Source organism: Cetorhinus maximus, chromosome 14 (assembly GCF_964194155.1).
Source record: "Cetorhinus maximus chromosome 14, sCetMax3.hap1.1, whole genome shotgun sequence".
Classification (NCBI taxonomy): domain Eukaryota; kingdom Metazoa; phylum Chordata; class Chondrichthyes; order Lamniformes; family Cetorhinidae; genus Cetorhinus; species Cetorhinus maximus.
Genome location: NC_135892.1, coordinates 115213007 through 115235526, shown reverse-complemented (window position 1 = coordinate 115235526; position 22520 = coordinate 115213007). Strand labels below are relative to the sequence as shown.

Here is a 22520-nt window from a genome sequence, read left to right as displayed (position 1 = left end):
CCCATCTGCCTGCTTAATTGCTTGCTGCACCTGCATGCTAGCTTTTAGTTTTTTAAAAATTCATTCACAGGATGTGGGCTTCGCTGGCTGGGCCAGCATTTATTGCCCATCCCTAATTGTTCTTGAGAAAGCGGTGGTGAGCTGCTTTCTTGAACCGCTGCAGCCCATGTGGTGTAGGTACACCCACAGTGCTGTTAGGGAGGGAGTTCCAGGATTTTGACCCAGCGACAATGAAGAAACAGCGATATATTTCCAAGTCAGGATGGTGAGCGACTTGGAGGGGAACTTCCAGGTGGTGGTGTTCCCATCTGTCTGCTGCTTTTGTCCTTCTAGATGGCAGTGGTCGTGGGTTTGGAAGGTGCTATCAAAGAAGCCTTGGTGACTCATGAGCAAGGACATCGCGGTCCCTTTGGACATCAACACTCCCAACATCTCACCATTGAAGAAATACTCTGTCTTTCTGTTTTATCTACCAAAGTGAATAACTTCACGCTTATTCACATTATGTCCCATCTGCCATGTTCTGACCCATTCACTGAGACTGAGCCTGTCCAAGTCCCCTTGAAGACTTTTTTCATCCTCCCCACAAAGGCCATAAGATCACAACTGACATTCCCACCTAGTTTTGTGTCATCAGCAAATTTGAAAATATTACATTTGTTCCCCACATTCAAATCATTGCTTTAGACAGTGAACAGTGGCCCCAGCACTGATTCTAGCGGTACCTCACTAGTAACAGTTTGAGAATGACCTGTTTATTCCTACTCTCTGCTTTCTGTCTGTTAACCAATTCTCAATCCACGCCAGTATATTACCCCCCATCCTATGTGTTCTAATTTTGCTTACTAACCTCCTGTGTGGGACCTTATCAAAAGCCTTCTGAAAATCCAAGTAACGTCCTCAAAAAACTCCAATAGGTTTGTCAAACATGATTTCCTTTTCATAAATCCATGTTGACTCTGTCCAGTTTTACCATTTATTGAAGATGTTCTAATATTTTCAACAGCTCCAATTGCACCTGCTGCTAGAAGATTGGCCAAATAGGATTTCATTTGCATACTATGTGTTTGCATACACGTGTACAGCATATTAAATGAGATAAAATATTGGTGATATTCTCTGTAACTTCTGTGGTAACAAATTTAAAGCATTCAAACTCTGATTTTAAGTGTGAATTTGCATTTTGTGAAGGATAGAAAAAAAAACTAAACTGTCGCAAAATAAGTTCCAAATTGCAATCTACTTTTCAGAAAAAAGAAATAGTTTATATAAGATTTCAGAATGAACAAGGCAAGGTGGGATAGCTTTAAGAAATTGATGACCGAAATTGCCTAGAATCAGGGAACAGCTCACAGGCTGTAAGGATAAAGCGATGGAAATAGTTTCACTGAGAAGTAGAGTTTGGAGAGAAAGGAATTAAGATTGGGGAGATCTAGGCTGGACAGTAATCACTGTTACTGCTTTTTAAAAATACACCTGCTGAGTGAATAAAACTACCTTGTTTTAGCTCCAGTCTAATCAATCACCGCAGCCTGAGAGTGCTTCAGCTTTGTCACAACACACACAGAGTGAAAATTACTACGCCATTGCTCGTGATACAACAGAAAGAGAGAGAGAGAGTAAAATAAAGCTAAATGGTTAATTTGCCCTGAAAATAGGTGTTCAGATAACAAACAAAAACTTTTAGAAAAACACACTATTTATTTGACTGAGAAATCAGTGTTGTCACATCTCAGGTAATACAAGTTTTAAATGAGCTTCTAATGAGTTGCAAATAATGGGATTAACGTGATGGTGACATAATTTCAACAGATGGAAAGCGCAGTGCGCAGTGTGGCTGAGGAGAGTGTAAATTGGTTAATATTACACTGGATCAGACACCCATGCACCTCCTGATCATACATTTCTGCCTGTGACCATGGATACCCTGACATCATTTGTAGCTCCCAAAGATCCAAAGAGATGTTGAAGAGAATGCCGCCTTAAAAAAACATCTAGAATTCATCTCCTGGGTAGTCGTCCTCTCTTCCTAATAGGGTCTTTGCACTTTTACAATACTCATTTTGTATCACACTCAACTTCTGAATCAGAACGTTGTGGTTTCAAAACACTCCAGAAGTCCCACGGGTCATTTATGATGACACAACAGTGCTGAGGAAGTGCTGCACTGTCGAAGGTGCTGACTTTCAGTTGAGACATTAAACTGAGGCCTTTTCTGCCCTCAGGTAGATATGAAAGACCCTGTGATTCTATCTGAAGTAAAGCAGGGGCTGGGCCAGTATTTATCCCAACATACAGATTATCCAATTATCATCACATTGCTGTTTGCTGTGTTCGAATTGGCTGCCGTGTTTCCCTACTTTACACGAGTGCCTGCATTTCAAAAATAGTTAATTAGCTGTGAAGCACTTTGAGAAACCCCAAGGTTGTGAAAGAGCCTATATAAATGCAAGGTTTGCCTTTGTGAAGAATGCATTGGAGATGATGTGCCAATGAGGGCAATGACAAGCAGTGACACTGTAAAAGGAGCCCTTCACTGGCTGCTGACACCTGACATTCTTCCTCCCACCACACCTTGTTCTCCATCATGCACCACCCACCATGTCAGGTCAGCTTACCTGGGCACAGGTGCAGCCAATGTTATTAGGAAATGAAGAGTTATTAGGAACATGGATATCTTGTGGCACAGTAGGTGGTATCTCTGGGCCAGGGGCTCTGGGTTCAAGTCCCACTTTGGGACTTAATGGCCATGGAAGGTGCATTCATGATATGGCCAAACAGGTTGATTATCAGCCCGTAAATCCTTCCAAAATGGCTGATGGCCGGCGGTCAGAGCCGGAGAGTTTCCTGGTCAGCCATGCTGCAGAAGGCAACGGCAAACCATTGCAGTACTTTACCAAGCATCATCGTGGACCAATCCAGTGAAGTCTGTGGTGGCCAACGCCCTCTTAGAGCCATGGTACCTAGAGGAGGAGGAGGAGGAGGATGAAAACAAATTAAATGCTCCTCTCTTTTACCACTGCAAAGCTTTTAGGTAGGCGGTGGCTTCTCAGATGAGGCTGGGGTTTTGTTTTTGACTTTCACAAGCCTCTAGACCTCGATTTCCCTACCTGCATGCAGCCATTTAATATCAATTACACCCACGGCCACAGCGTGTGTCTCACTCGCATGAAGCATTGACAGCTGCATGCTTTGAGGGTAATGAGTGATATCAGTAGTGGAGATGCATGTTTGAAACAGGTTCAAGAAAGGCTCTCAGCACCAGGTGTCGCCACAGGATGAGTCCACAGTTTCCCAAAGTCTTTTACAACACAATAAGAATTTTCAATCAGAAGTCATAATGCTCAATACAAAAGGAAACAAGCTTTAAAGGATATGATGAAAGAAAGATTATCACTGTAAAACATACCTTAGAGTGTGAGAAACCTGGTTCATTAACTAGAAAATTAATTTCCTCTCTATTCCTGTGTAATACGGAACTGCAGGAAGTTACAGTGCTCTGGTGTAAGTGGATCTCTGAGGTTTACTTGACAGTTTTTCACCAGTTTCCCACCAGATCTCTCAAGGATTCACAGGCTCTTTACACTAGTAGATGACTTGGTGTCTGTAGCTGGTTGAATCTTTCAGACTCCACATTAGCCAGTTCCATTAGGCCTTGAACTTTATTCTATCAGGATCAAGTGTAACATTCCAAACCATCATCTTACAGGGGCAGTATTACAGTTCCAGAACTTTGAGCATGTCCCAAGGAAACATGCTCAGTTCCAGGTCAGAAAACAAAGACCATGGGGTGGTATTTTCACTTTGGGGCTTGGGAAGCAGGAATCAGGGCTTTCCAGGTCCTGAACACACCCATTTCCCTGGCAGGAAACATTCACTCATTGGAATTTTTGCCTGTGGCCCCCCTTTTATTAGCATGGAGACAGGTTCCCTGACCAATCAAAGGCAGCAGATGGGCTCTTGAAGAGGGCTAATCAGAGACCTTCTACCTTCAGAAGAGCAGCTGGCTGCAGTAAAGGGTGAGTAACAGAGAGGGTGTTTTGACATAGCTGCACCCTTACCAGGCGGGCAGGGAGGGCCTGGAGCACCACCCACCAACCCTGCTCTGCTACTGGGTGCCCACCTCCAGGCAGTTAAACAGACCCCCCATTGCATCAGGGAACTGGAGGCTGACTGGAAAACCCCATTCAGCGTTCCTTCAACTGAGGTTAACAAGGCTCTTAATGAGCCTAATTTGACTTTCTGTCTCATGGGGAGGAAGATTCTTGCTGGGCCTTGAATGCTCCTCCACCAAAACGGCCAGTACCAGGAACAGTGTCGGGAAATGGCGTGCTGACCAGTGCTGCTGTTCCTGGGCCCCGTCTGCCTCTGTTCCCAGCCCCATTGAAGCTCGAAGATTCTTCCCCACTGTGCAACAGTATGTCACCTCCTACAGGGTTCAATTAACAGAACTGAGTCAAGCCAAACGAAACAAGGCCAGTGTGAAGCAAGATGGGCCGAGAGGGCATTGCAGATAGAAAAGCATGACATTATTATCAAAATCTCACAGCATTGGGGCCTAGAAACACGGAAACTAGGAGCAGAAGTAGGTCATTCGCCCCCTCGAGCCTGCTCCGCCATTCAATATTATCACGGCTGATCCGCTATCTAAAGGCCATACTCCCGCTTTCTCCCCATACCCCCGGTGCCTTTAGAGTCTAGAAATCTATCTATTTCCTTCTTAAATATATTCGGTGACTTGGCCTCCACAGCCTTTGGTGGTAGAATCGCAGAACAGGAACAAGCAACAATGGGAAATGCTTCAACAGTTGTGGTGGGGTTGGGGTTTGGCGGAAGGGCTGATCTCCATTCTACTGGGTTCCTGATATCAGTTGTACTCTGTGTGCAGGACAAAGGAGACAGCAGCTGGAGTAGTGAAAAATCAGACTGATCATTGACCCAGGGCTGCTCATACGGGGTCATGAGCAGTTAGCACAGAGCAACACAGCGTGAATCTTCGACTGAAGTCAGGGGTCAGCCTGATCTCAGTAGCTGCATCTTTTAGGAAGGCCAAGATAAAAGGCTGGAACTTTGCAAATCTTCTCACAAGTTTGAACAATCAGATCCAAAGCCCTGAATGCACAGTCTGTTACAGGGTAGAAATAGTCATTTGGTCGTACAGAACCTGAGTGTTGCTGAAAAAAAGAAACACGTCAAAGCTTTTTGTTTTACACTCATCAGGACACTTTGCAAAGACACTAATATAAGGGGAAAACAACAATTTATACTGCATGAGAAGAGAGTGGTGATTAATTTGCACTTGGATTCTGATTGTTAGAGGCATTGCCATGGAGAATGCACCAGTGATGGTGACTGACAGTTAACTGCTAAGCATTGTTTGAAATTTAAACCAGACAGCTTGACCCTGATTGGTCAATGCTGCCTGGTTTAAAGTCAGTCACCATCACTGCATGGCAACACTTCTACCAGAGTCCACTTGCCAACCAATCAGCACTCTCTTCACATACAGTATAAATTGTTGTTTTCCCCACATACTGGTATTCTTGTGAAGTGTCCTGATGAGTGTAAGATGAAAAGCTTCGACATGTCTCTTTTTTCAGCAATTCTTAAGGGTAGAAATTCTAATTCTTGGATCGATGATTGTCCAGCCCAACTAGGCAACATCAATAAACATTCCCAAACCTGTAACTACTAAATCTCTCATTTTCTCACAACCATAAATAAAATAATTCACAGTCACCCATTAACAGGAACAGTTAATGTCTCCATTCTTGTTGCTCCTGGCATTTTGGCAACATACTCTTAACTCACCTCTTAAAGGTTATAAAAGAGATATGCAAAGATTAATCATAAATCACCACCAAACATCCAATCATTAGCAAGACAAACATCTCAAGCTGATTGTTTTCTGATCTCAACATGAGAAGTGAGGAGTGGACCTCAGGCTATTTAACGTCTGCGTAATAGCCAGTCAGCCATATGTACAAATATTCAGCATGGTGCTGTATTTACAGAGTGGATCTCTTGACATTGAGCAAAAGGAATACAAGGATACAGATTTTCTTCTCGTTTTACTTCCCACCTCTAGATTTCATCAGTCAGTCCCTAATTAAGCATTTCAAGCTCGACTTCAGTTACTCCTCAGTGTCCTGAGCTTTGTTAAAATGCCGACGCTCTCTCTAAACATTATCTGCCAAGGATTATTTCAATTGCATGACACATTTCATAAACCTGGTTGAAATGCATAATTGTTTTGACTTTTTACATGGAATTACCTGGATTAAAATTATGCACAGCCCCTCCACCATTCCACACTAAAGCGTTTTTTTTTAATCCCACCAAGATGGTTCCCAGTTTCGGTTAATGAATGCCCTCATTCCCCCACCCTGGATAGAATCCCTTCCCCATTCAGTTTTAAATCTCGTTACTTCAGCTTGGCTTGGTGGATGACTGTCTCTCTCTCCTGTCTCACTGCTGCTGCTGGTCTGAATTGATCAAGTTGCCGTCAATTTGGAACTGGTTTGGCTTGGCCTGCTTGGACCCTGGCCTGATCCACAGCATCTAGCAAGTTCTTGGAATCCACTGCCAGCGTGTGGGCGGCTGTTAACATCTGCTTCTTACACTCTTCACTCAGCGAGGTGACCGAGTTCTGCTGGGCCAGTTTCATCTTGTTTATCAGCTCAGCCAAGTCCTTATTCAGAAGTCGTTGTGTTCCTTCAATCTGAAAAACACAAACAAGAAAACCTGCCTTCAATCGTTTCAGCAAGAAACAGGAATCTCGCAATGCCCTTGTAACATTCCCACAATCCCGCTAAGGATTCCTCCAATTCCTAGACATTCTAAAATCCCGAAATACTGTGCCAGTTTCTGCAGACGGTGAACGTGTGCAGTTAAACGTCTTCAGAGATTTGGTTGCATCTCAGTGGGCCTTTGGTTCATCTGCATTACGTCTCTCTAGATCCGTCCAATGAGATATTTAAATAATGAAACTTATATATACTTCAGAGCCTGTAATAATGTAGGAATGGTGTATTGGCTTGTAATTTTAATATAATTTTAATTCAACATGACCTACCCTTCCTTTGATATCCTGTCCACCACTTCCCCATTACCTGGGGGATTTGTTTGTCTATTTCTGTTTCTACTTGAGTGTTACATGTTTCCATGTTTTTGACCTGATTACTTAGTCTATACATGAATCTCTTGATCTAACTTACACAGCAGTTCGGTTGTTGAACTGCAAATGCGTTTCTTGAATAAAATTCCATTCTTATTATAAGTACATGTAGGGAAAACTTATTAAGGAGGACAGAACACTACCACTGAAGGTTGATAATAAAATCCTTGGTGAGAATACAGAAGAGATTTACTAGAATAGCTCTAGGGATTAGGGTTAGTCACTTGGAGAAACTGGGATTGTTCCCCTTGGAGCAGAGAAGGCAAAAAGGAGATTTGATTGAAATGTTTAACATCAGGAAGGGAAACTGTTTCCACTGGATAAAGGGTCACAAACAAAAGGAACAGGTTTAAGGTGTTGGCAAAATTGCCAGAGGCGATGTGAAATATTTATATACACAATGAGTGGTTGGGATTTGGAATGTGCTGTTTGATAGCATTTTCAATAACTCAGATTCAGCTAGAAGGGGCTGTATGAAAGCTCCTCTCTCTGGTTGGGATCTGTTGGAATAATTGTGGAGAACGTTTCAGGTGCTATGGTTTCACCCCTGGAACACAGATTTAAATCTAGTCCAGATTTACAGAGCAAAGATCTTCTGGAACTAGAGAAGTTTATAGTGCAGAGGAGGCCAGATATGATTCAGTCTATCATATCTGTGCTGGCTCCTTTATAAGAGTGAGACAATACCAATTCCACCTCTACATTTCCAGCAAAGGGTTGCACTGCTGTCAGTTTCAATCAATCCCACTGACAGTGTTTCCCAACAATTGTCAATGTAAAGAAATTAATCCTCGTTCTTTTAACTTTCAATTGATGACCTCTTATCACTAAATCCTCAATAACAGCAAATAATATTTCCTTCGTCACTTCATCAAAACCCTTGCCATAAAGTGCTTAGAAACCTCTATTAACTCTCCTTCCTGCTGCAATGGAAATTGTCCCACTCTCTCCTCGTTTGGAACAGTCCACAGCAGAGTGTTACAACAGTCTCCATTTGAAATTAAACTACGTTCATATTAGCCTATAAAAGCTCATTTGGAATGTCTTTATCTGCTAGTTAAGGAATGCACCTTTAAAATAACCCAGCTCGGACATCCAGAAGGTGATTGTAGCAGCTGGTAATAACATCCGCTGTGACTTACCTCTGTCCGAGATGCTGCTGGTAACTTGGGCAACAACTCATCCACACTGCCAGTCAAACTGCGAAGGTTCATTCCCACTGTCTGGAATGTAGAAATCATTGCAGGTGTTACATTCATGGTAGAATGACCATGGAAATCGTTCAAATTAATTGGTCTGAAAACTACTGTTGTAGTAGCTGCAGCCAGAAAGAAAGGTCATCAACCACTGTTCCTATTTATTAGTCACAGAGCACAGCAGGTAAATGCAGTTCCAAATTCATCCAAATCAGCTAGAGTAATGTTTACCTGAGCCTCTTGGTTATCCATGTGACTGCATACCTGTTATGACCGATGCAGTTGGTAAAGTGGAGTTATTTAAAAATCCCAGAGGGAAACATTAAACAACTGTCATAACCTATAATCTTAAGTGTTATGTTCAAGATGCGACTCTAAATTCAGGAATCAGACCACCAGTTCTCGAGGCTTTATATTAAACTAATTGAAATATTTTATTGATTTACACAGGTTAGAATATATACACAATGGCTACACATTACTATAATGGCTACAAATTACTACAATCATAACTTTTGACAAATTCTCAAACTAATCTCCATTAAGGCAACAGCAACCCATAGACTTAACCAAACTCCAGGCAAAGTATTTTCACCTTATGAATTCAAAATGAGGTTATTTTCACTGTGGATCCAGTTAGAGGCTTACAGCTGCCTTTTGATCTCACATTGCCTCTGCTCTGCACGCCCGAAAACTACTGAAGTTATACCTACCAGCCTCATTGAATGTTAATTCTCATTGTATCAACAACCTCTTGGAACTTTACTTTTTAACAATGAAACCCCATTCATTGTACCAAATTTTATTAGTAATATAAACATATTTCTTGGTAACTGCTAGAAAGGCATCAAGTTTTCACCCCACTTCTTGAATTCTCTATTCAAAAAATGCAAATGCACGCTATCTCTCTGTTTACATCTCAAACTAGTGTGTCAAAGCACTCAGACTTGCTGGTTTTAATCCAATTAACCTGCAAACTAAATCTCTATTTTAAAGGAAAAATATTTTCTAAAATATTATACACGTTAATAGCTTCATGACAACACCGTACTCCACTCTTACCAGTGACAAACCCCAAATACACTGCCAGTGATACTGGTCTAAAGGGACACAATCACCTTCACCTGTGCACTACATTCCGATGGGAATCATAGAATTGTTACAACAGGAGGAGGCCATTTGGCCCACGATGTCTGTACTAGGTCTCCGTCGGAATATTCACCTTTGGCCTTACCTGACCAAAGGCCTTGCCCTGCCTTCTCCCCGTAATCCTGCTCGTTCCTTTTCAGATAACAGTCTAATTCCCTTTTGAATGCTTCAACTGAACCTGTCTCCACCACATTCTCAGGCAGCGCATTCCAGATCCTAACCACTCCCTGCATGAAAAAGTTCTTCCTCATGTCTCCATTGCTTCTTTTACCAATTACTTTAAAACTGTGCCCTCTCATTCTCGATCCTTTCACAAGTGGGAACAGTTTCTCCCTATCTACTATGTTAAGATCCCTCATGATTTTGAACATCTCGATCAGATCTCCTCCCAGCCTTCCTTTCTCCAAGGAAAACAGTCCCAACTTCTCCAATGTATCCATGTAACTGAAGTTCCTCATTCCTGGACCCATTTTTGTGAATATTTTCTGCACTCTATCCAATGCCTCCACATCCTTTCTAAAGTGTGGTGCCCAGAAGTGGACGCTATACTCCAGTTGAGGCTGAATTAGTGTTTTATGCAGGTTTAATATAACTTCCTTACTTTTATACTCTATGCCCCTGTAATAAAGCCCAGGATACTGCATGCTTTATAAACCTCTCTCTCAACCTGTCCTGCCACCTTCAATGCTTTGTGCACATATACACCCAGGTCCCTCTGCTCCTGCACTCCCTTTAGAATTGTACCCTTGATTTTATATTGTCTCTCCACGTTCTTCCTACCAAAATGAATCGCTTCACACTTCTCTGCATTAAACTTCATCTGCATCTTTCATTCCACTAACCTGTCTATGTTCTTTTGAAGTTGTGCACTATCCTCCGCACGGTTCACAATACTTCCAGGTTTCATTTCATCCACAGGTTTTGAAATTGTGCCCTGTACACCCAAGGTCTAGGTCATTAATAATATAACAGAAAGAGCAGGAGTCCTAATACCGACCCCTGGAGAACCCTACTATAAACCTTCTTCCAGTCTGAAAAACAACTGTTCAACACTACTCTCTGTTTCCTATCACTCAGCCAATTCCGTATCCATGTTGCTACTGTCCCTTTAACTTTGCTCACAAGTCTGTTGTGTGGCACTGTATCAAAAGCCTTTTGGAAGTCCATGTATACCACATCAACAGTGTTACCCCCATCAACCCTCTTTGTTACCTCTTCGAAAACCACCAGCAAGTTAGTTAATCAAGATGAGAAAATGGATGCCGGCCTTCCTTAATCAACTCACATTTGACTATTGATTTTTTCCCGAATTATTTGTTTCTAGAAGTATCTCCACCACCGAAGCTGAACTGACTGGCCTGCAGTTGCTGGGCTTATCTTTACACCCTTTTTTGAACAAGGGTGTAACATTTACAATTCTCCAGTCCTCTGGCACCACCCGAGTTGAAGGGAAACTGGAAAATTATGGACCGTGCCTCTGAAATTTTGTGCTGGTTTATTTTGTTTGTAGCACAGCAGAGATTGCCTAAGTGCTTCACCACTCAATCTGTTGCTCAGTAAAACTACGAAATACTCGAGAAGCCGACATGGGTGCAGTTGGCTATTTGAGCCCCTGGTCTAGCTTGAACAAGGTATGCGGCCATTATGAATAGCAGTTTCATCTGAAGGAGACAATGATGTTTATAAATCCCTGTGGAAATCCATTTGATAGGATCATGGCTGATCTGATTGTAATTTCCCACCTACCCCCAATAACCTTTCACCCCCTTGTTAATCAAGAATCTATCTAGTTCTGCCTTAAAAATATTCAAAGACTCTGCTTCCACCGCCTTTTGAGGAAGAGATTTCCAAAGATTCACAACCCTCAGAGAGAAAAGAAATTCTCCTCATCTCTGTCCTAAATGGGTGACCCCTTGTTTTTAAACAATGACCCTTAGTCGCAGATCCTCCCACGAGAGGAAACATCCTCTCCACATTCACCCTGTCAAAACCCGTCAGCATCTTAAAGGTTTCAATCAAGTCACCTCTTACTCTTACTTATGTTCAATTCCTCTCGTAATAAAGGATAGCATTCCATTACTTGCTGTACCTGCAAACTAACTTTTTGTGACTCATGCACTAGAACACCTAGATCCCTCTGCACCTTGAAATTCTTCAGTCGTTCTCTGTTTAAGTAGTATTCTGCTATTTTTATTCTTCCTGTCAAAGTGAACAACTTCACATTTTCCCACATTATACTCCATCTGCCAGATTTTTGCCCATTCACTCAACCTTTTTATATTGCCTTCTTATGTCCTCTTCACAACAAACATTCCTACCTATCTTTGTGTCATCTGAGTACTTAGCTACCATGTCTTCACTCCCCTCATCCAAGTCATTGATAGAAATTGCAAAAAGTTGAGGTCCCAGCACAGACCCCTGTGGGACCCCACTCATCACATCCTGTCAATCAGAAACAGATCCATTTATACCTACTCTCTGTTTTCTCCCAGCCAGCCAATCTTCTATCTAGGCTATTACGTTACCCCCTACACCATGAGTTTTTATTTTCCACAATAACCTTTGATGTGGCACTTTATCAAATGCTTTCTGGAAGTCCAAATGCAGTACACCTACAGGCTCCCCTAAATCCACTGCGCACGTTTACTCTTTCAAAGGACTCCAATAAATTGGTTAAGCATAATTTCCCCTTCACAAAACCATGCTGACTCTTCCAAATTACCTTGAGTTTCTCTAAGTGCCCAGCTATAACCTCCTTAATGGTCAATTCTAACAACTTCCCCACAACAGACATCAAGCTAACTGGCTGATAGTTTCCTGTTTCCTGCCTCCCTCCCTTCTTGAATAGAGGGGTTATATTAACTACCTTCCAGTCTGATGGAACCTTTCCAGAATCTAGCGAATTCTGAAAAATTAACACCAACGCATCTACCTCACTATCTACCTCTTTTAAGACCCTAGGATGAAGTCCATCAGGACCCGGAGACTTGTCAGCCCACAGCTCCATCAGTTTGCTCAGTACCACATCCTTAGCGATTGTAATTTCACCAAGTTCCTGCTCCCTTCCAGCTCCCGATTTACAGTTTTTACTGGAATGTTTTTGTATCCTCTATAGTGAACACAGAAGCAAAATATGTGTTCCTATCTTCCGCCATTTCCTTATTATCTATTATTAACTCCCCACTGTCACTCTCTAGAGGACCAACACTCACTTTACTTACACTTTTCCTTTTTAAACACCTGTGGAAACTCTTGCTATCTGTTTTCACATTTCTAACTAACTTCCTCTCATACTCTAATTTCTTTCTCCTGTTTAACCTTTTAGTCATTCTCTGCTGTTCTTTATAGTCTGACCAATCATTTGACTTGCCACTCATCTTTGCGTAGCTATATACTTTTTCCTTAAGTTCGATGCTTTCCTTAACTTCTTTAGTTAACCATGGATGTTGGGTCCTCCCCTTAGAATTTTTCTTTATAGTAAGAATATACTTATTCTGAATACTCTGAAATATCCCCTTAAATGCCTGCCACTGCTATACTATTGATCTATCCCCTAGCCTAGTATCCCAGTTCACTTCAGCCAGCTCAGCTTTCATCCCCACATAGTTGCCCTTATTTAAGTTTAAGATACTAGTCTTAGACCCACTCTCCTCCCTTTCAAACTGAATGCAAAATTCAATCATATTGTGTTCGCTGCTACCTAGAGGCACTCTGAGGTCATTAATTAATCTTGTCACATTACACAATACCAATTCTAATATAAACTGCTCTCTGGTTGGTTCCAGAATATGCTGCTCTAAGAAACCTTCTTGAAAGCATTCTATGAACTCCTCATCCAGGCTACTACTGCCAATCTGATTTTTCCAGTTTACGTATAGATTAAAATCACACATGATTATTGCCATCCCTTTATCACACACAACCAATATTTTCTTGTATACTTTGTCCTACACTGTGGTGACTGTTAGGGGGCCTATAGACCACTCCCACTAGTAACTTCTTTCCTCCTAATATTCATCTCCACTCAAACCAATTCTACATCCTGATCTCCCGAACCAAGGTCATCTCTAACTATTGCACCAATGCCAACCTTGATCAACAGTGCTATGGCTCTACCTTTGCCTAGCTCCCTATTCTTCCTGAATGTCATATACCCCTCAATATTCAGGACCCAATCCCTGTCATCCTGCAGCCACGTCTCCGTAATGAGTATCAGGTCATATTTATTTACGTCAATGTGCTTTATCAATTCATTTATTTTGTTATGAATGTGATGCAGATTCTAACAGCTAACAGCTCCCAATGAACCCAAACTTTAGTTTAGAGGCTAACTTGAAGAGATCACAGAGCGAATACTGGCGATCCTGGGGGCTGGGAAGAGGCAACCAGAGAGATAAAGGAACAAGTTTTCTATTGCCTACAAATGTAAACAGCAACTTTTTACATATGGGGCTCAATGTAAAATGCCTCCTAAAGTACACCACAGGAGAGCTATCAAATACAATGAAAGGAAAAACAAGAACAAATGTGTTTACTTTAAAATGACATCTTTAAGATCTAATCAGAAAATCTCTCAACTGCTGGAATCAGACTCCACACGTGTTACGGTCAATTTCCAGTGTCTGAACAGGAGATCGATTGGAACAAGGGTCATTCCACAACATGTCCAAATTGCCACAGAGAGAATAATTCTTTGAATTATTTTCATTCTTGGGATGCAACATCACTGCCAGAACAGCTTTTACTGTCCATCCCTAGTTCCCTTAAAGCAGTTTGACAGAACTGTTAAAGCTAAAATCAACCATGTTGGTGTGGGACTGGAGTCACATTTAGGCCCAGATGGGGTAAAGGACATTCATGAACCATTTGGTTTTTCTCAGCAGTGTAACGGTTTTATGGTCAGTTTTATTGATACCAGATTTTTAAAAATTTCAATCTTTGTTTTCAAATTCTCAAGCCGCTATGGTGGGATTTGGATCAATAGCTCATGTCTGTGGATTATTATAACCACAACAATACTGTACCCTGGGTTTTGCCCAAACTTACTGAGCTCAGAATTTTCCAGTAAACACTATAAGCCTGAAGAAGGAATATATTGAAGCATATTCCTCTGCATTGAGCCCAAATGCAATAAACCAATGATCTCCAGGTTCTTCACTCAGTGATGGTTGAATACGGCTCAGGTGGTAACACTCTTGCCCTCAAGCTTGGTTCAAATCCCACTCCCGGGCTTATAGACAAAATCTGGACCAACACTTCAGTGCTGCACTATTGGAGGTGCCATCTTTCAGATGAGATATAAAACTGTCCACCCCTATCAATTGGATGTATAAGATCCCTTGGCACTATTTCAAAGAAGAGCAGGGCATTTTCTCCAGTGTCCTGGGGCCAATATTTATCCCTCAATCAACTTGACAAAAGCTGTTCTGAAGAAGAGTCATACGGACTCGAAACGTTAACTCTCTATCTCTCTCCTCAGATCCTGCTGAGTGTTTCCAGCATTTTCTGTTATTATTTCTGATTGCCAGCATCCACAGTATTTTGCCTTTATTGCAAAAACAGGTTATCTGGTCATTATCACAGTGCTGCTTATGGGAGTTTGCTGTGCTTCCCTCTATGTTGGGGAGCTTTGAGAGATGCTGAGGGTGTGAAAGGTGCCATATAAAGACATCCTTCCCTTTCCTGGGTTGAATCAGCTTACCTTCACCAGGATAACATATTCTTCAGATGGAAGCTGATAGACTTGGTTCTTCAGCTGCAGCACAGCTTTAACTAGCTCCATTACAAGAGTGTAGACCTTGTCATCAGTACGATCAAGGTTTGCTGTGGGAGCTGCTTGTATCAGCTAAATATAGGGAAAAAGGGGAAACGTCACAAGACAGTAATTTACACGGAAGGATTTTATTCACAATTTAAGAACTGCAGTCTCCAGTGTGGACACTGATGGTGTGTTTAGGTATCTGGGAGCACGTTCATCGCAACAGGTTGTGAGGATGAGGCAAATTCCTTTGGCCAGACATTTTAATGACAGGCCGTGAAAGCCACAGAGGCCAACACCGGACATTATTCAGAACTGGATGCACCCAGCATGTCCCATTAAGAGAGCTCAGCTGGCTGGTGTATTCAGTACATGGGACCCTGCATTGCCATGCGCAGGTCATTGAGGTCAAGGTGATGTGAAGTGAGTTGGTGTTTTTTGTTTCTCTTTATTTGTTGATGGGATGTGCCCTCACTGGCAGGGCCAGCATTTGTTGCCCATCCTTAATTGCCCTTGAACTGAGTGACTTGCTGGATCATTTCAGGGGGCATTTAAGAGTCAACCACATTGCTGTGGGTCTGGAGTCACATGTAGGCCAGACCGGGTAAGGACGGCAGATTTCCTTCCCTAAAGGACATTAGTGAACCAGATGGGTTTTTACGACAATCGATGGTAGTTTCATGGTCACCATTACTGAGGCTAGCTTTCAATTCCAGATTTTATTGATTGAATTTAAATTCCACTGGATGCCATATCACTGCAACTGAACTTGCATCAGACTGGGAATTGCTTTCCAGGATGGTCCCTCCTCATGGGGGGCAGACTCAAATCATTTCACAAGACAAGCAGGATAAGGACAGAGGGAGCTATAAAGTGAAGCAGCATACCTACAGCGGCTCCGAGAATCTACAGGACCTCCCTTAAAGCTCTACATTTGCCTGGAACAGACAGGAGTGTTGCTAGTTAAAAAGGTCAATGCCTATTTGAACCCCAGCAAACAAGAGTTCTTCAACTCTATTGCTTTTCCCTGATGTGAGAATTGCTGCAGAATACACAGTATAACTCACGACTGATGGCAGCTATCAAAATCAAATCACTTTCACAATGTCAGGTACAGCACAACATTCCCAGATCCCAGGAACTCGAGAAGCTCAGCCCGAGAACTCACCGGTAGATTCTTCCTCGGAGGTTTCTCAGGTGGTCCTGTGAACTCAGCTCCAGGTAAGAGGTAAAAAGCAAAGTGATCAGTACACAACAACAACAACAACAACAACTGGCATCTACATGGTGCCTTGAAATTAGGAAAATATGCGACAGCCTTGCACACCCTGACATTGCTGTTTGGAAGTGTAGCCATTACTCTGCAAACTGCATGAGTGCAACACACCACATTCCAACACTGCCCCCCCCATCCACCACCCCCACCATGGCTTACCTAAACCAGGTATCAAGCGCCAGTTCCCACTTGGTGAGTGGGTTAACAGTTTATTAGCTAAACCTCACTTAGATCCTGACAACCCTACCCATGGGACATCATCCAATGAAACAAGTTGGATTCAGACTGAGTCCCAGGAGTAGGTGCACATTGAGCTGCTGCAAGACCCACTTCCAACAGTAAGGTGATTTTAAAATTATATTCAATACCAACGCACGCTGTATGTTATAAGATTCCCACATTTTCACTGCCTGCCTGTTTGCTTCCAAAATGCACAATAGAATAGACTAAAGTTTAATTCATTGATAGGAGAGTTGTGGAGTGATTAGTGTCTGCTTGCTCAATATCGCTATACAACTGCAATATAAACATTCAGGTTTAGTCCTGATCAGTTCTATTTCCAGCTGCCCAGATACTGAAGCAGTCCGTGCCCACATGCAGCAAGACCTGGGCAACATTCAGGCTTGGGCTGATAAGTGACAAGTAACATTTGTGCCACACAAGTGACAGGCAATGGCCATATCCAATCAGAAAGAATCGAACCATCTCCCCTTGGCATTCAATAGCATTACCATGGCTGAATCCCCCACTATCAACATCAACCATTTTCATCTATGAATCCGGTACTTACTGTAGGGAGTCTCCTGGTCACTATCCTGGAAAATAAAAGAGATCAAAACCATGTTGACTCTTCCTCTATTTGATTGCTTTACTGCTGTGTTCACTGATCAAATCCATTCAGCACTCACCTTGGGGCTGTCCATTTTATTACATTGAAGTGAATCTTCAACCCCAGTTGACTGAGAACAAACCCATTCCTGACCATCAATAAACCATCTCACCAAATAAAGTGACAGGCAGGAGAACCCATTGGAATTCAACCTGATACAATTGGGTCAGATGTCCTATTGAGTCTCCTGGAACAATTGATCTTTAGCCAATCAGCACCACCTTCGACTGATGTGAATGTATTTGATTAGTTGTCAACTAAATTCCATTTAGAAGTCGTTTGGTCGTCCAGAACCTGAGGGTTGCTGAAAAAAAAGAGACGTCAAAGCTTTTCATCTTGTACTCATCAGGACACTTTGCAAAATCCTGGAACTCGCTCGCCAACAGCGTTGGGGGTGTAGCTACACCACACAGTCTGCAGTGGTTCAAGAAGACAGTTCCTCACCACCTTCTCAAGGGCAATTAGGGATGGGCATAAACTGCCAGCCTAGCCAGCAATGCCTACATCCTGTAAATGAATAAAAAAGAGAATACCAATATAAAGGGTAAACAACAATTTATAACATATGAGAGAATAGCGATTGGTTGCCAAGTGGACTCTGATTGGTAGAGGTGTTGCCATGGAGAATGCATCAGTGATGGTGACTGACAGTTAACCGCCAAATATTGTTTGAAATTTAAACCAGGCAGCTTGAGCCTGATTGGTCAAGGCGTTGCCCTGAGGAATGAGTCAGTGAATGGCTGTCACTTATTTTGTTTAGCTGAAACAGGCGCAATGTGTGTACGTGTTCTTTCCGTCTGCAAAGAACAGGGCCCCGTGTACTAATATATGTAGTTTCCAGTGCATGCAAATGCACCACATTGTGAGCCTGACTGGCAGTCTTAAATTGGTTGTCAACGTAATTTTTAGCACATTGAGGATTATTTAGCAAATGTTGTCGAATCGTGGAATCACATCTAATGTTGGACATTGTGTTTTGAGTTTTGCGAGAACGGGCTGGTTGGGTAGGGTCTGTACCTCACCCGTTGCAGCATGAAACAGCTAGCTTCACCTGTTACTCAAATGTTTGAGGTACCTTGCCCCAGCAGGGTAATCTGAGGTAGGCTGGGCATTTCTCAGGGCTGAAAATGACGGCCTTAGGCCTGTTCATGAGTTTGTGTGATATACAGAGCGAAATGATCTGATCAGGGGGTAGCCATTACCCTGCAGGATGCCTTTGATGTCCCTATTTCAGCATCAAGGTTGTATGGTGAACAAATGGCTCGCGCCCTATTTACAAGGCTGCCAACAATAGTGATGTCCCTTTCCACCCTATCTTACCCATGACCAGTTCTGCACAACATGAAATGGCCAAATGGTTGGGTGAGTTGTTATGACTGGTTTTGAGCAGCTTTTCCTGATACATGGTGAAGGATTCCTTCACATTTGTGAAGGCCAACCAGAGCTTGCATATCGATAGCAATGCTGTGTCCATGTGCTCATTTGACATTGCTAGCCTATTCACCAATATTCCACTTAAGGGAGCCATGGATATTTGTGCTGCAGCACTGTATCATGGGGATCTAGACCCGCCACCATTGTGTGAATCAGTATTCATTGAACTTATGAACTTGGCAACTCGTGCAGTTGAGTAATGACACCATGTATGCCCAAATAGTTGGTGTTGCCATGGGATCCCTTCTAGGCCCAGCTCTCGCAAACATCTTTGTTGGGTTCCAAATGAGAAACATGTTTTCGATGGAATGACACTAACCTCCTACCCCTCACATATTTCCGATTTGTGGATGAAACGTTTGCTATATTTAAATCTGCAGCTGAATGTAATCATTTCCTTACATGTTTTAATGGGCTCCATTCTGTGCTCAAATTCACCTTGGAAATGGAGCAGCGGAATGAACTCCTCTTCCTTGACATATTAGTTGAGAAACCTGCCGGGAGGGGGTTTCCCTACCCCGGTCTACCACAAGCCGACATTCACTGATCAATATATGTGCTGGGATCCTTACACTTCCACACACGATAAGATTGGTCTCATCAGCAGCCTTGTAAATAGGGCCTGAGCCATTTGTTCACCATACAACCTTGATGCTGAGATAGGGACATCAAAGGCATCCTGCAGGGTAATGGCTGCCCCCTGATCAGGTCATTTCACACTGTGAATTTCACAAACTCATGATGGGGCCTAAGGCCATCACTTTCGGTCCTGAAAAGTGCCCAGCCTACCTCAGATTACCCTGGAAGGACAAGGTATCTCAAACACTGAGCAACAGGTGAAGCTGTTTCACTCTGCTACTTTGCAGTAGCAACATGCGTGTATTCACCACTAACAGGAAGCTGCTGTCAAGCCAACAAGACTTCACACAAATGAGTGATGTGGTAGATGAATTTCAGTGTCAGTGTGATGCTGGGTATGTAGGGCCGTACATCCCATAGACTGACGGATCGGATTAAACATCATGTCCCAGCTGCTGTTCACAATGGGCAGGGTACAGACCCTACCCAACCAGCCCATGCTGGCAAAACACAAAACACAGTGTCCAACATTACAGGTGATTCCGCAATTGGACAATATTTGCTAAATAATCCTCAATGTGCTAAGAATTACGCTGACAACCAATTGAAGATTGTCAGTCATGCTCGCAGTGTGGTGCATTTGCGTGCACTGGAAACTACATATATTAGTACACGGGGCCCTGTTCTTTGCAGACAGAAAGAACATGTACACACATTGCGCCTGTTTCAGCTAAACAAAATAAGTGACAGCCATTCGCTGACTCATTCCTCAGGACAATGCCTTAACCAATCAGGATCAAGCTGCCTGGTTTAAATTTCAAACAATACTTGGCAGTTAACTGTCAGTCAGCATTACTGGTGCATTATCCATGGCAATGTCACTTACAAACCAATCAGCACTCTCTTCACATACAGTATAAATTGTTGTTTTCCCCTTATATTAGTGTTCTTGCGGTGTCCTGATGAGCGTAAGATGAAAAGTTTCAACATGTCTCTTTTCTCAGCAGTATTAAATTCCATTACCTGGAAAATCGGAACAATCAAAAACAATTATATTGTTTAAACAACCAATCAATACCCACCAATATCTCTAAAAGCACCAATCAAAACCTAGAAATTTCGCTATTTACAAAAATCAACCCTATTTTAAACTTATTGCACGTAGTTAATGAGGGCTTTAATTTTACAAATCTGAATTTACCAAATGGTCATTTATGACTGACAACAGAAAAGAAATGATCATGAAATCTTCTGGTTCATCACAAAACCCCCAACAGGTTCACTGATGCTCTTCAGTGAAGGAATTTCACCAGCCCGACCTGGTGTGGTCTCCATGTGACTCCAGTCCCATGCTACTTAGCTGACCCCCAATGCACTCAGGCTAGCTAGAAAAGGGCAATAAAATACTGACTGCTCAGTGCTATTCACAGCCCAGGAACCAATAAAAGGAAAAATATGAGAAGGAATTGATGTCATTCCAAGCAGGGATGAGGTTAAGGCAGATGTAGAAAATTGACCAAAAAAAACTGAGAGATGAAGTTATTCCTGATGTCAGAGTAATTTTGTTACAGCAATATTGATAATGTTTAATCACAATTGTTGATTTGATAATAAGTAAAAAGACAGAAGATTGATGAAGCGGCCGACAGTTTAAGGGTTAACACCCATGGTGTAATTCCCCTGAATGATCTATGCAGCAACATGAACTGTAGGGATGGTGTAACACTCAAATGGTCACCACCTCATAATACTTCTAAATGTAATTATGAATTACATTTTCAAAATCAATAATTTATTAAATTAAAACTTACATTGTGTAGTTTGCTGTAATCATTTGGAGCCTTGGGAAGAAAGGAGAGTGAAAATAAATTATTTGAATTCGCCTGTATAGGTATTCACAGAGAAACAGCAGAGTTGGGTTTGAGAACCCAGTCTTGTGGTGCTGTCACTGCAGGGTAAAATGGATTAGAGTGTGGTAAAGACAGCTGATTCCTGATTGATTGGACCAAAATAACAGATACATAATGGTTAAGAGTCTTAAACTTTCACTATATTCCAAAATGGTTTGAACAAACCTTTCAAGAATAGCAGATGGGTCGGAGTTCATGCTCAATAGTACTGACTGTATTACACCCATCTCCTGTATCCCCACCCCCTGTACTTCCCTCTCTCACTCCCCTTTTTACCCCTTCCCCTCTATATTCCCCTTCCCCCATAAACTCTTCCCCCCTATACCCCATCTACCATTCTCTATACCCCTACCTTGCACTCCCTCCTCCTCATCCCCTCTCCCTCCCCCTTTACATTCACCCTGGTCTGTCCTCCCTCCCCCATGTAGCCCCTTCCCCCGCACCTCCTTCTCCCCTGTACCCTCTCACCACCCTGTACCCTCTCCCTCTCTTCCACCTCCCTTTAACCCCTCTCTCTCCCTTTACCTTCTCCGTCTCCCCATACTCCCTCCCCTCATGTTCCCTCTGTCCATTGACTGAAGCTTTTAATTGAACTGATTTTACTTCATTAGCCATGTAAATTCCTCTATCTTCAAACTACAACTCTTTGTGTAAATTCCATGCGTGTCAGAATTGTGTGGGTAATGGTCAGTGGATGGCACCTCACCCCAGGTGGCACTTTGGATGTATCGTTGCACCCACCCTGGGACTCCTGTACTTCCTGAGTAAGTGGGTTGATCCACTTCAAAATCCTCTTTATTGGGGTTCCAGGTCTGGTGATGAGTGGGGCTCCTGTCAGGTCTCAGAACAGTCAGGGTGCCTCACCTCCTGCAGTATACTGGCCTCCACTGATATCTGGTAACTCCTGCCACAAGGAGTGTCTGTTCCCTAGTCAGCTTTTGTTCTTGGACAGAGACAAACTGAGATTCTGTCCCTTACAAAGTAGAGAGGGATGTCCCAGAAATGGAGAGTCTCGCCAACAAGAGAGAATCTAACCATCGCCCCTTGACATTCAATGGCTTTCCTATCACTGAATCCCCCACTATCAACATCCCGGGGGTTACCATTGACCAGAAACTGAACTGGACTATCCATATAAATACTGTGGCCACA

The 22520-nt window shown here is 42.6% G+C and overlaps 1 protein-coding gene across 1 annotated transcript in view; it reads right to left on the bottom strand.

The window, feature by feature from the left end:
* Positions 1-1681: 1681 nt before the first annotated feature.
* LOC144690013 (protein-tyrosine kinase 2-beta-like) overlaps positions 1682-22520 on the bottom strand; it is a 156189-nt gene continuing 135350 nt past the window's right edge. The window contains exons 24-29 of the mRNA XM_078557544.1: positions 21270-21299; positions 17347-17371; positions 16449-16495; positions 15224-15367; positions 8320-8400; positions 1682-6721 (exon numbers count right to left, since the gene is read on the bottom strand). Coding sequence (XP_078413670.1) covers positions 6506-6721; positions 8320-8400; positions 15224-15367; positions 16449-16495; positions 17347-17371; positions 21270-21299 — 543 coding nt within the window. The 3' untranslated portion in view covers positions 1682-6505. The remainder of the gene's footprint in view (positions 6722-8319; positions 8401-15223; positions 15368-16448; positions 16496-17346; positions 17372-21269; positions 21300-22520) is intronic.